This window comes from Aquarana catesbeiana, linkage group LG07, assembly GCF_042186555.1.
Source record: "Aquarana catesbeiana isolate 2022-GZ linkage group LG07, ASM4218655v1, whole genome shotgun sequence".
Lineage (NCBI taxonomy): Eukaryota > Metazoa > Chordata > Amphibia > Anura > Ranidae > Aquarana > Aquarana catesbeiana.
Window position 1 is genome coordinate 25,456,783 of NC_133330.1, and position 15,437 is coordinate 25,472,219.

General features: G+C 42.4%; 1 protein-coding gene across 1 annotated transcript in view; it reads left to right on the forward strand.

The window, feature by feature from the left end:
• The window catches only part of LOC141102801 (sodium- and chloride-dependent creatine transporter 1-like), a 115,532-nt gene that overhangs the window by 87,834 nt on the left and 12,261 nt on the right, over window positions 1-15,437 (forward strand). Inside the window, exons 9-11 of the mRNA XM_073591816.1 lie at window positions 3,531-3,643; window positions 8,831-8,968; window positions 11,738-11,840. Coding sequence (XP_073447917.1) covers window positions 3,531-3,643; window positions 8,831-8,968; window positions 11,738-11,840 — 354 coding nt within the window. The remainder of the gene's footprint in view (window positions 1-3,530; window positions 3,644-8,830; window positions 8,969-11,737; window positions 11,841-15,437) is intronic.

Below are 15,437 nucleotides of genomic sequence, written 5' to 3' on the forward strand. Positions count from 1 at the left end.
TTGTGTGATTCTGCTGGTGATCCCAAATCATGTGGCAAATCATGTGGCAATCGCAGCAAAACGCACTGTGCGCATTTAGGTGCCATCATTCTTCAATGACACTCCAAACGCGATGCGATTCTGCAGTCGTGGCAAACCATTCCTTCACAAATCACACAAAGCTTGCTGTCTAAATATGGAGCAGGAGCTTCTTTCCAGGCAACAAACGCAGATAGGGCAGCCCATGAAAGTGAATGCATGTCAAAATCACGTAGCAGGAACACTTGTGAATGGGCCATAATTTGACTTTATGCTCTGAGAAGACCTCCGGGAAAAGCACTGATTTACAGGTAATCACAAGAACTACATTTCTGGGGTTTCCCATATTGCAAGGAAATTTGAACATGAAGGTTTTGGTGGTTTTAAAAGTTTGTGGCAACTGCAGTTTGAAATGTAATGGTAATTTTTAAATAATAAAGTAAAAAAACAGATGTTTGTGATATATATATATATACACACAGTATCTCACAAAAGTGAGTACACTCCTCACATTTTTGTAAATATTTTATTCTATCTTTTCATGTGACAACACTGAAGAAATGACACTTTGCTACAATGTAAAGTAGTGAGTGTACAGCTTGTATAACAGTGTAAATTTGCTGTCCCCTCAAAATAACTCAACACACAGCCATTAATGTCTAGACCGCTGGCAACAAAAGTGAGTACACCCCTAAGTGAAAATGTCCAAATTGGGCCAAAAGTGTCAATATTTTGTGTGGCCACCATTATTTTCCAGCACTGCCTTAACCCTCTTGGGCATGGAGTTCACCAGAGCTTCACAGGTTGCCACTGGAGTCCTCTTCCCCTCCTCCATGACGACATCACAGAGCTGGTGGATGTTAGAGACGTTGCGCTCCTCCACCTTCCGTTTGAGGATGTCCCACAGATGCTCAATAGGGTTTAGGTCTGGAGACATGCATGGCCAGTCCATCACCTTTACCCTCAGCTTCTTTAGCAAGGCAGTGGTTATCTTGGAGGTGTGTTTGGGGTCATTTTTATATTGGAATACAGCCCTGCGGCCCAGTCTCTGAAGGGAGGGGATCGTGCTCTGCTTCAGTATGTCACAGTACATGTTGGCATTCATGGTTCCCTCAATGAACTGTAGCCCCCCAGTGCCGGCAGCACTCATGCAGCCCCAGACCATGACACTCCCACCACCATGCTTGACTGTAGGCAAGACACACTTGTCTTTGTACTCCTCACCTGGTTCCCCCCACACACGCTTGACACCATCTGAACCAAATAAGTTTATCTTGGTCTCATCAGACCACAGGACATGGTTCCAGTAGTCCATGTCCTTAGTCTGCTTGTCTTCAGCAAACTGTTTGCGGGCTTTCTCGTGCATCATCTTTAGAAGAGGCTTCCTTCTGGGACGACAGCCATGCAGACTAATTTGATGCAGTGTGCAGCGTATGGTCTGAGCACTGACAGGCTGACCCCCCACCCCTTCAACCTCTGCAGCAATGCTGGCAGCACTCATACGTCTATTTCCCAAAGACAACCTCTGGATATGACACTGAACACGTGCACTCAACTTCTTTGGTGGACCATGGCGAGGCCTGTTCTGAGTGGAACCTGTCCTGTTAAACCGCTGTATGGTCTTGGCCACCGTGCTGCAGCTCAGTTTCAGGGTCTTGGCAATCTTCTTATAGCCTAGGCCAACTTTATGTAGAGCAACAATTCTTTTTTTTCCAGATCCCCAGAGAGTTCTTTGCCATGAGGTGCCATGTTGAACTTCCAGTGACCAGTATGAGAGAGTGAGAGCGATAACACCAAATTTAACACACCTGCTCCCCATTCACAGCTGAGACCTTGTAACACTAACGAGTCACATGACACCGGGGAGGGAAAATGGCTAATTGGGCCCAATTTGGACATTTTCACTTAGGGGTGTACTAACTTTTGTTGCCAGCGGTTTAGACATTAATGGCTGTGTTTTGAGTTATTTTGAGGGGACAGCAAATTTACACTTTTATACAAGCTGTACACTCACTACTTTACATTGTAGCAAAGTGTCAGTTCTTCAGTGTTGTCACATGAAAAGATAGAATAAAATACTTACAAAAATGTGAGGGGTGTACTCACTTTTGTGAGATACTGTGTGTGTGTGTGTGTGTATATATATATATTATAATATATATATACACACACACACACACACACACACACATATATATATATATATATATATATATATATATATATATATATATATATATATATATATATTATATATATATACATACATACTGTGTGTATATGCAAACGTTGTGTTTTTCTTTAAGACACAAAGACACAATATTAGAATTATATAAAACAACATTTGCTTTACTCATATAATCCTTCAACAGACATAAAGTTATTCCTCCTAATGCAATCTTTATACTGAATTGCCATACACTACTATAGGGGTCTCCAATCTTTCTGAACAAAAGTCCAGTTTACTGCCCTTTAGAGGGGCTGGACTGTGGCCAATGGGAGTGGAAATTGTCTTGGCGTCAGTGGAAGTAATAAAAGAAAAAAAGCCCTAAGGCTAACGCTGCGCTAGATGATAATTAGTAGCTAAAGTGAACATATGAAAACAAAAAATAAAGCAGCCAGCACCTAAAGTACAATACAAAAAACTTAAATGAAATAAATAGCAGAGTGATTGCAGCGCTAGATATGGTGTGAAATTGATTGTTATATCAGTACGTGATAAAGAATTGAATGATCAATATATTAATAAACAATAAATTCATTGAAAAAAGTTATTATGTAAAAAACAAAAAATAAAATACATTTTTTTTCCAAAAAAAAGAGAGAATATTTAAAAAAAAAAAAGAGAAAACTAAAGCGTCCCATTCAAATAATGATCTGTGAAAATGTCTGTGCAAAGTTAACCTCCAGAGGGGAAAAGATGAATTGCAGGAGAAAAAAAAAGTTGTGACGCCAATCTTCCTAAAAATAAAACGTGTGTTCAGGTCAACACCCAAGTGTAAGGTAGCCGCCTGCTTACCAAAAAAGCCGTGACTGCGGATAACAGTCTCACCCAGCACAGGGAATTAACGGTCTCCCCAAAACCAATATGGCACCCGGAACAGCCGTTGATTTTCTATTGTTGCTCAAAGACAGAAAACAAAAACTCCCATAGTGCAGCATATCAATTCAAATAATTTAATAAAAGAAGAGTTTGCACCTACAGGAACGAAGTATGGTAACAAGCGGTTGTGTCATATGAGAGCTGCGGCGTCTCTATTAGCTTCTCCCTATTTTCTATGTTGTTTGTCTCACCACCGTCGCGGAAGGATAGCGCAACAACGTCATTACGCTATCCTTCGGCGACGGTGGTGAGACGAACAACATAGAAAATAGGGAGAAGCTAATAGAGACGCCGCGGCTCTCATATGACATTTACAAACATTTAGGGAGTCAAAACAGGCTCTCTGTATGTATTTTGTTTGGCTATAGTTTATCTTTACCGATTCACGTTATTCTGTGTGTCCTCCTAGGTCCCGGACTGGCCTTTATCGCATATCCAAAGGCTGTGACTTTGATGCCATTTGCTCCAATCTGGGCTGCACTTTTCTTCTTTATGCTCTTGGTTCTTGGTCTGGACAGCCAGGTAATCTCCAGACGTTGCATGTAAATGTGAAGAAGGGGTTTGGACCAGTGAATGAATTACAAATTGAAATGGTGAACCGGACACTTTACCGTATCTAAATTCTCTAGGCCATAATTCTGTTGCCTATTTTTTTTGACTGCTATGTCATTTCTTAGCCACCTGCAAAGTTGTGAAGATTGATGAAAATGACTAAATGCATCTGAAAGGAAAGTGAGACAGGTGTTCATGTTAAAGTTGAATTCTAGGCAAGTTTTTATTTTTGTCTATTTTTTTAGTTTAGTTTTGGGTACAGTTAAGAAGAGCTATTTGTCAAGTCTTTATTTCTGACTGAGCAGAAATCCATCCCGTAATGTACCTTTACACCCTTTATTAGGGGGCACGACTAACCATGATACCGTGGAGCCCAAGATACAAAAATATCCAGCACACCAATAAGTAAAGACCTCAAATCCTTTAATTATTAATTGCAATAACAGCATATTTAGCACATAGACTACATCAAAACCAATAGCATTTCAGAGACATTATGACCTCTTTCATTTGTCACCTTTGATAAAGGAGGCCATAGCATCTTCAAAACATCTGTGGTTTTTACCCACTTCAGCTCCAGAAGATTAACAACCCCCCCTTCCTAATCCGGCCATTTTTTGCCAATTCGGCACTGCGTTACTTTAACCACTTCAGCAATGGCGTCCCTAGGGGGGGCAGAGGGGGCCCTGACCCCCCCCCCCCCCCAACATTATGCTGTGCCCCACCATGTGCCCCCCCAATTAAAAAATTTTTTTTTTTACAAAAAGGCAATGTCTAAGAGGGAGAGTGTCCCCAGTCAGCTCCTGTGGGTGATTCCTCCCCCCTCCTTCTGATCGCTGACAATGCATAATGCGAGCGCTCACACAACCACGGCCGCCCGATCTGCTCCTTCCCCGACATCCTCATTGGCAGGGAGAAGAGCGAGTTGCAGGAAGGACTCCACCAGGACTCTCAGTTACTGAAAAAACAGACTGATTTCTCCCATCCTTAGGACAGGAGGACCAGCCTGTAAATTCCAAGAGATGCCAGACCAGCGCTATCAATAGCAGGGGCAGGACAGCAAGAGGAGGCTGGGGAACCCCACAGTGGCAGAACATCAGGGCCCGGTGGCAAGACAACCTTTGCAACCCTGATAGTTCTCCCACTGCTTTGGTCCCTTATATTTTCTTGGTATGCTGGTGACATATATCTCTTGTTTTCTGCCACCCTGGGGGAAAGAATTGTTGCTCCCAATACAGCAGGAAGGGAACTTACCGCAGAACATGTGAAATTGAGGGGGATTGTAGTAAAGGGCCCCAGGAGATATATATATATATATATATATATATATATATATATATATAATTGCATTTTATAGTTGCCCCCCTACTTTTGTCCATGTTCCTGACCAGGCCATTTTTTGTGATACGGCACTGCGTCGCTTTAACTGACAATTGCGCGGTTGCTCGACACTGTACCCAAACAAAATTGACGTCCTTTTTTTCTCACAAATAGAGCTTTCTTTTAGTGGTATTTGATCACCTCTGCGGTTTTTATTTTTTGCGCTATAAACAAAAAAAATGATATAAAAAAACGAATTTATTCATCAGTTTAGGCCAATATGTATTCTGCTACATATTTTTTGGTAAAAAAAAAAAAATCGCAATAAGAGCATATTGATTGGTTTGTGCAAAAGTTATAGCGTCTACAAAATTGGTGACACCAATAACAGTGATCAGTGCTATAAAAATGCACTGATCACTGTATAAATGGCACTGGCAGGGAAGGGGTAAACATTAGTGGTGATCAAAGGGTTAAATGTTCCCTGAGAAGGTGTTTCTAACTGTCAGGGGGATGGGCTCCCTGGGAGTAGAGAGAGATCCTGATCACTAGGAACAGCAGATCTCTCTCTCCTGCCCTGTCAGAACGGGGATCCGTCTTTGCCTCTCTTTTCCGTGATCGCGGGTGGCCGGCAGACATCAAGTCCCCCGGACCCGCAGGGGCGTGCCTGCAAAAGCCGGTGCACGAACCGACGTACCAGTATGTTGATTCATGCAGCCGAGCCAATGTGCCTAGCCAGTGTTTGTGTACTGTGTGGAAGATGCTTTTACTAAGGGGAAGGCATTGATCCATATCCCTGCTTTGCAGGAACACAGAATCCATGCCTTCCCTACTGACAGAATGGCAATCTGCCTTGTTTACATAGGTAGACTGCCATTCCTCCTGTGTAACAAAGGATCGGCGGATACCGGCGGATACCGGCGGATACCGGCGAACATCGAGTGCATAATCACAGCAGGAGTGAGTCGCCGGTGGCTTGCATTCGGGTCTGCTACCCGGAAGTGCGGGATTCTACGCACAGCTGCCGCCCTGTAGCAGTAAACCTGCTATATTGCGGACGGCAAGTGGTTAAGCATCTACAGTATGTGCTAAATATTTTGTTGTTGCAATTCAAGATTTGAGGACTTTATGGATTGTGTGCTGGCCATTTTTTTTGTCTTTGGGTTCTATTTATGTCTGGGCCACATTAGGGAGATTTTCCCTCACTTGCCGTCCTTGTGATTCCTCTACAAGAAGAATGGATTGTAGGTGTAGTCAGGGCAGGAAGGCACAGACTGCAATAAAAACATTGTCAGAAGTTCTCACCCTTCCTCATTCTAATTAAATGTGTTTTTGAATGTATTCCCATTGGAGGGATTTTCCGTCACTTCCTGTCTTGACAGGAAGTGAGAGAAAATCTTCCCAATAGAAACACAGATGGTAAAAAGAACGTAATTGAGGTTCTAACCCATCCCCACCCTATCCAAACCAAAATAAATAGCTTTGACTAGGACTGGGCTTTAAACATTCATATTAAGCATAATATGTACGAGTATTTTCAAAAAAAAGCACCGGTGGTGCATTTGTTGCCATTACTATTGTAAAGTGGCCACAGAAAGCTGGAAGACTCGTTAAATCCACTAGTACAGTCTTTTTCAAACTTTTTACCCCAGAGGAACTCTTAAAATAATTTTCAGGTCTCAGAGATCTCTCACCACAATACATTCAATGGGGGCCATTGGGAAAATGTCCCTTATGCCCTGTACACACGACCGGTTTTGCCGTTGGAATAAACTCTGAAGGTTTTTCCCACGGAGTTCCGACGGAATTTCGCTCAAGCTGTCTTGCATACACACGGTCACACCAAATTTCGACCATCCAGAACGAGGTGACGTACAACACGTACGACGGGACTAGAGAACGGAAGTTCAATAGCCAGTAGCCAATAGCTTCCGTCTCGTACTTGCTTGAGAGCATGCGTGATTTTTGGTGCGTCGGAACAGCATACAGACGAGCGTTTTTTCCGATAGTAATTTGTTCAGTCGGAAAAATATAGAACATGTTCTCTATCTAAGTCCGTCTGAATTTTCGACGGAAAAAGTCAGATGGGGCATACACAGGGTCGGAATATACGATGAAAAGCTCCCATCGGACTCTTTCTGTCGGACATTCCGCTCGTGTGTACGCGGCATAACAGTGGTGGTCAGATTGGCACCCATATGGATAGCTTAAAAGATCATTGGCCCAAGAACTATGTAGTCACCATCAGATGGGAGGTCAGTTAGTCAGTCACAGCTCAAGGAACCCCTAGCAACCTCTGGAGGAACCACACAGAACACTGGTGGAGAATGGCTTTCCTGATAGAACAACCAGCTCCACTCTATTAATGTAGCTAGCACAAACATTCTTCTTTGGTAGATGAAGGCACTTGGCAGGAATCAGAGGCAATTTAAAGAGCCATGCTGGCAGTTAGCAACAAACATCTGTTTGAGCTGAGGAATCAAGACCATGCCAGGTAGGTGGCTACCTGATTGGACTTCTGCCCAGGCAAGATAATAATCTCAGGAGACACACAAAGCAACCCAAATGATGTTTCTACTTAGGGTTCTCCTGCCTTTTAAGAGAAATAATTGAATATGTGACCTAATTGGGAAAGGTTTCTGCCAGAAACATGCTGAAATATTTCAATAAAGTCCCCCATTGGAGTAAAAAAAAAAATATTTTACCAAAGCATTTCCAAAAAAAGTTCTGTTCAGAAAAATGGGAATCATCAAGTTTCAATGGCCTGGACTGCTGTGACTAAAGCGGCGGACTAAATGGTCCAAAACCTTGCTTGCAATTTGCAGAGTCTGCTTAAAGTATAACTAAAGGCAAAACTTTATTTCAGTTTTGGATAGAATGGGGATGGATTAGAACACCTGTCAGTTTTTATTGCTGTCTGTGTCCCCGTTAGGGAAATTCACCCTCCCTATTTGTCCTGTTTACCGTTATCATTGAAAGTTGAGGAAAATCCCAAATTTTGGGTTGTCCCCAGAAAAGTATTAGAGGAGAAATCTTTCCATGAGGACACTAATTCTGGTAATCTGGGGGTTCCAAAGAGATTTCCTTAATTTGAGGGGATTTCCTCTCACTTTCTGTTTGGCTATGGGACAGGAAGTGAAGGTGAATCTCCCCAATGATACACATATGGCAAAAATAAACCTTACAGAGAGGTTATAACCCTCCCTTAGTCTTGGCTTGGCCGACATGCTATTGTTTGCTTTAGGTCAGTTTCTAAAAGCTGAGGGACCCAACATGCAGAAGCATTTAGGTAGAATAAGAATGATCAGATTTTCAGGAACATATTTTGGTTATCAGTTTTATAGCTCCTCCTACTTAGGCTGTGAACTTTTTTTATCAATCATGTCTTCCAATGATGGCCACAAAATTAGTTTGCTACTTTGAAAACCCTAAACCGTACTTAGTATTTCTTTGTAAACGTAAAGATGTTAGCAATTACCATGTACAATGAGTGATGGAATGTTTGTATTTATAATTTGATTGGCATTAGTTTGGCACCCAGGGAAAATGTTTGGTATTTATGTGATATCTTCAAGTGCTGAGCAAGACCTCCACTCCCTACAGGACATCTACTCTCTCTTCACCTTCCTCTTCTCTTACATGGGCGCCCCACAGAGATGAGGTTGGACACTGGCACCGTCAGGGCACAGGTGGATGAGGAGACGGGAGACAACCCAGAGGGAAAGCCTGTGTGATGGTAGCCAGGGTCTGGGTACGGGAAAAACATCTCATGAACTATAATGTGTTCAGCTGGCCTTCCTACCAGTTTACTGACTAGTTCTTCAACTCTCTCGACAGTTCGTAGGAGTGGAGGGATTCATCACTGGCATCCTAGATTTGTTTCCTCACCCAGTTAACGGTTTTGTGCGCAGGGAGGTAATTGCTGCAGTCTGTTGTCTTCTGTGCTTTGTCATCGACCTCTCCATGGTGACCGAGGTAAGGTACTTGTGAAATTTGAAGGGCTGGCCCACCAAAGAAAGCGGTGTAATGTCTAAACTGTACAAAAAGAGGGGTTGTGTATATTTTGTTCTTCTGCATAGAGGCCTCCAAAAAAAAAAAAAAAAGAGATCGCCCTCAACGGATTACACGGAGACTCTCAGGAGAGGCTCAGGAATCCAAGGTGTCATTTATCGGTTCATCACTTGAGTCTACAAGAAGAGAGACTATGATAATGGTGTGGAAATTTCAGCTTCGTTAAATACTTACATAGTCTAGTCAGGTTGAAAAAAGACATAAGTCCATCTAGTTCAACCAATAGAAAAACAATAAATAGAAAACCTACTTTTTTTTTTATTGGTTGAATTTGACGGACTTGTCTTTTTTCAACCTGACTAACTATGAAACTCTATACATATACAGAACCCTTTACGCGGGGCTTTTTTTTCCAAGAGAGTAGGTGCAGGTGACCCCCTATTCTCTGCAGGGGACCCCCTATTATCTGCAGGTGACCCCCTATGCACCTATTCTAAGAGAATAGGTGCAGGTGACCCCCTATTCTCTTTTTTTCTAAGAGGATAGGTGCAGGTGACTCGGAAAAGGGGGGAGAACCCCTTTCCGAGTCACCCCATGTCTTTGTCCCCTACCCACCTCTGAGCACCTTCCCTTGGTTCCTCCCTTTACCTAGAGAATACAGAAAAGTATCATTATTATTATTATTATTAAGTAGTATGGAATTTGCTAATGAAAGGCAGTAAAATAGGTCCCCTGCAGCCAGCAACAATAGACCCCCCCCCCCAGCAACAATAAATCCACACAGCAAAATAGACCCTCTCAGCAACAATAGATATATCCAGCAACTAGAGATCCCCCAGCAACAATAGATCCCCTCAGCAACGAAACTATAGATCCCCCAGCAACAATAGATCCTCTCAGCAACAACAGACCTCCCCAACAACAATAGATCCCTCCCAGCAACAATAGATCACCCCACAAGAAAATACCCCCAGCAACAATAGATCTATTAGTATCCAGCATCAATAGACTCTCCAGCAGCCAGCAACAATAGACCCCTCCCTCAACAGTAAATTTCTCCTATCCACAATTGACCCCACCCAGAAACAATATATCCCCCCCCCAGCAACAATCGACCCCCCCCAGTGACAATAGAGCCCCCATCTGCCAGCATCAATAGACCCTCCAGCACATCCCAGCACCCCTTGCATATACATTCAGTGCTGGAGGTGTCGGAACTGCATTCCCCCGCGTTCCTGCTGAAAAAAGCCCTGCTGTTACCCACAGTTGATCCAGAGGAAAGTAAGATAAAAACCTCCAGTTATGGTTCTTGGCTGGAGCCCAGAGAAAAAAAAAATCTTCCTGATTTCCTGAACCCCCAGGAGGCAATTGGATGTTCACTGATCGCAATTTGTAAATTCTAAAATTCTAAAATTCGTAAACTCTAAATTTAGAAAATCTGAAAATAAGAAAGAAAATCCGAAAATTTGAAAGAAAGAATAACTAACTAACTAACTAATAATAACTAACTATTAAATTATAGGTATTGGAATATCCTTTCAAATTTGGCTGTTAGTGAACGTAACAAATACGAATTTATCCGAAGTTACGAATTATCTGAAATAACGAATGCTGCATCTAAACAGATAGAACAGAACAAATTAATAATAATAACAAAACGTTATTGTTATTATTATTATTGTTATTTATTATTATTATTTTTGTTACATTCCATTCGCTTTAATACGGCATTCGTTATTTCAGATAATTCGTAACTTCGGATAAATTCGTATTTGTTACGTTCACTAACAGCCAAATTTGAAAGTAAATTCCAATACCTATAAATGAATAGTTAGTAATAGTTAAGTTATTATTAGTTAGTTATTACAGTATTTCAGATTTTCACATTTTCGGGTTTTCGGACTTTTATAATTTCGAAATTTTCAAATTTTTGAATTTCCAAATATTCAAATTCACGAATGTTCAGAAAAATTTGTTAAACGAGTTTTTGTTAATTAGGATATTTCCGAATAAACAAATTTGTCGAAATTAGTTAAAAAACTAATTCGGAACGAAACGAATTGCACATGTCTAAAATCTCTGGTTTTAAAGAGATTACAACCAAGTTTTTCTAACATGGCAATGGTTTTAGGAAATGTTGTTGCAGAATCCAATCTGCTTCTGTTCTAGAGAAAAAACAAACCCATTTCTTGTTGGCGGCTGAAATTTTTAAAATGAGAGTCAATAGAGGTTTTGCAGTGATCATGAGGTCATCAATCTGCATTTCGAAATATAGTAAAATGTGTTCATATGTACATATGAAAAATCTTGCACTCTTATATCCTGACAACAGGTTGAATTTAGAATATTTTCAAATGTATCTACTCACCTCCAAGTGTCAATCGTTGTTTACAGTGCACAATAGCTCGAGCTGAAAGTTACACACACATGTGAATGTGGCTGTTCCTCCCTTCCCACCTTCTCAGACTAAGGTTTCATCCACAAAGAAAGAGAGAGAGACCATCAAAGCAGGCAGTCACCGCTGTGTCCTCTCTTTAGATAAGCCACAGTACTCTGGGAATCATTTGTCATGTAATATTTGAAATGCTTATCTGTAAAACAGAATATATATATATTAAGTAGATAAACATTTGTTAAAAATCTTAAAATAGATTGAACCCCCCCAAAAAAAATTCTTTTACCCCCCCCTTTAATTCCATGTCCTGATAATGGTTGTCCATGTTATGATTGTAGGGTGGGATGTACGTCTTCCAGCTCTTTGACTACTATTCTGCGAGTGGCATCACACTGCTGTGGCAAGCTTTCTGGGAGTGCGTGGTTATTGCATGGGTTTATGGTAAGTCACACACTACAAAACTCACAACTCAAAGTCATTACAGTGAGACATAGCAGTTAAAGGTCTTAAAAATACCAGGAAAGAAACAGCGTCACACACAAACCATGTTTTTTTTTTTTTTACGCTGAACTCCAGGCAAGCAGCTAAATATATGTAAGTGTTTTGCTTTGTGTTGTTTTTACTTCTTGCCACCCGCGGTATAGCCGAAAGACACCTGCAGCGCGGGCCTTAATTGCCGGGAGGGCGTCCATGGATGTCCTCCCGAGCAAACGTCCGCACGGCGCGCTCTGTGATCACAGAGTCTATGAGACTCGGCTGATCACAGATCGGAGTAAGGGGTCGATCCCGGCCCATTTAACGTGATCAGCTGTCAGCCAATGACGGCTGATCACGTGATGTAAACAGAGCCGGTAATCATTATTATTTTTCCTCACGCTGTCAGCATGAGGGGAAAAAAAAGCCGATCACTGGCTTCTGTCAGATGGACATCGGTCCCTCACTCAGAAAGACGCGGCTGTGCCCACCAGTGTCATCTGCCAGTGCCCACTGTGCCACCTACCAGTGCCACCTATCAGTACCCACCCGTGCCACCTACCAGTGTCCACAGTGCCACCTACCAGTGCCCACAGTGCCACCCATCAATTCCCACCAGTGCTGCCAATCATTGCCCATCAGTGTCTAATGATCAGTGCTGCCTATCTATGTCACCTACCAGTGCCTACCAGTGCCCATCAGTGCCACCCATAAGTTCCCATCAGTGCCACTTATCAGTGCCACCTATCAGTGCCCTTCAGTGCCAACCATCAGTGCCCATCAGTGCCACCTCATTAGTGCTTATCAGTGCCACCTATAAGTGCCCATTAGTACCGCCTTATCAGTGCCGCCTATCAGTGCCCATCAGCGCAGCCTATAAGTGCACATCAGTGCAGCCTCATCAGCGCACATCACTGAAGGAGAAAATTTACCTGTTTTCAAAATTTTAAAAATGTTTTGTTTTTTCAAAATTTCGGTCCCTTTTTGTTTTATTTATCAAAAAATAAAAAACCCAGCAGCAATTAAATACCGCCAAGAGAAAGCTCTATCTGTGAGAAAAAAAATGATAAAAATGTAATTTGGGTAAACTGTAGCATGATCGCGCAATTGTGATTCAAAGAGTGACAGCGCTGAGAGCTGAAAATTGGTCTGGGAAGGAAGGGGGTTTAAGTGCCCCGGTATTGAAGTGGTTAAGGTTCTTTGCTGTCAAAAGCAAGAAAGCAATAAAAACCTATGTAGTGTATTACTGTGCTTTACTAAACAAATGCTGTACATATAAACTATTTACAATTATAGGAAAACAGTACAAGACTGTCGAATCTACACGTGCACACGCTACCTAAACTTCCTAGCTAATGAGCGTGAACAATGGTCTGTGTACAGCAGGAACACACTAAACTTTTATAGCTCAGGTTATAGTGGCTTTACGATCTCCATAGGCAACCAGGGCCCCAGGCTCTACTCTACGAGAGATTGCGGGAAATTGGGCGATAGTGTCATCCTCAAATGAAGTTTCCTCTGGCACAGACCTTCCTTGTTGTTATGGAGGCCTCCTTTCAGCTTATGTTGCTGGCCTTTTATTTAGAAAGTTTACATAACTCCCAACTTTATGAGATGGGAACGAGGGACATCTATTAGCAAAAGTAAGTAGGCATAGGACACACCCCCTGCCACGCCTCCCTATACGGGAAAATTAAAGAAAAAAAAGATTGGTTAAACCCACAAGTGCTTTTTTTAGCACTACTATTTCTTTATATTGGCTTTTGAAATTTATAAATGCAGCAATTTAGAAATTGGATATAATTGTATTATATATACAACTACACTGTATGGATCATTCCAGAATGAGGGAAAAATGAGGAGGAAGGAGGGACAGGGGGACATGTTTCCAAATGAGGGACAGTCCCTCCAAATCAGGGACAGTTGGGAGCTATGAGTTTAGCTATTGCTGACCCTTATTTAACACAGCTGTTTGACAAAATTTGACCAGAACTTGTGTAAAAACAATGGGAGCCACTGAAAATGTGCACATTTCCCAGTCGACTCATTGACATTAGCCCAACATACAACAGTATATACAGTGCCTTGAAAAAGTATTCATACCCCTTGAAATTCTCCACATTTTGTCATGTTTTATTGGGATTTTATGTGATAGACCAACACAAAGCGGCACATAATTGTGAAGTGGAAGGAAAATGATAAATGGTTTTCAAAATTTTTTACAAATAAAAATGTGAAAAGTGTGGGTGGCATTTGTATTCAGCCCCCCTTTACTCTGATACCCCTAACTAAAATATAGCGGGACCAAATTGCCTTCAGAAGTCACCTAATTAGTAAATAGAGTCCACCTGTGTGTAATTTAATCTCAGTATAAATACAGCTGTTGTGTGAAGCCCTCAGAGGTTTGTTAGAGAACCTTAGTGAACAAACAGCATCATGAAGGCCAAGGAACACACCAGACAGGTCAGGGATAAAGTTGTGAAGTGTAAAGCTGGGTTAGGTTATAAAAACAAATCTCCCAAGCTTTGAGCATCTCATAGAGCTCTGTTCAATTCATCATCCGAAAATGGAAAGAGTATGGCACAACTGCAAACCTACTTGCTTGGTACCCGCTGAAGTTTCCTGATTCTTCACCGTCCCCGGTTGGTGAGAATGTTGCTCCGGTACTTGCTTCGGCTACTCACTGTGGTCCTTGGTAATTAGGCGGATGGTCCCTTGGTGGCGACAGCTCCCCCTCTACCTCCGACCACGACAGGTTCTCCGGCCGGCAGAACCGTCACTTCTGGTTGTACTGCAAGCCGCAATCCCAACCCTGCGCTGCTCTCTTGCTTCTGGATAGGCCCTCACACGGCCTAGTAGGAACATGTGCCCGGGATAGGCCTAATCTCCAGTCTAGTAGCCCGGGCAATACAACTGAAGTCCACCCAGACAGCCGTCCAGGTGGCACAGAACATCAATCACCTGACTCCACCCAAATATATAGGTTCTCCCAGCAGGCCAAGGGATTTAAGAAAACCCCTGCCCATTTTTTGGGATACCCCATGTACCCATAATCTGACCTTGCATTGCCCTTCTCTTATCTAATGCCACCAGGTACCCGGCCACCTAGCGGCAAAAGAGAGAAGTGCAGCAATTACAGACTAATGCAACGTACACACAGGCGGACCGAGTCCGGCGGAGAATCCGATCGTGACGGACTTTAGGTTTGGAACTTGCTTCAAATCTTTACGTCATAACTCCAACGGACCCAGAAATCATCTCGTCTGTATGCTAGTCCGACAGACAAAAACCGACGCTAGGGCAGCTATTGGCTACTGGCTATGAACTTCCTTATTTTAGTCCGGTGTACATCATCACGTACGAATCCGTCGGACTTTGGTGTGATCGTATGTAGGCAAGTCTGTTCGTTAAAAAGTCTGTCAGAAGTCCGTTGAAAGTCCGTCAAAAAGTCCGCCCGTGTGTACACGGCTTTAGAGTAAAATCAACTGATCCTCAACACCTAGCCAAGGTAGTTATACCTGGCAGGTAAATTTAGGCGCAACCCTGCCTAAACAGCAGGGTGCT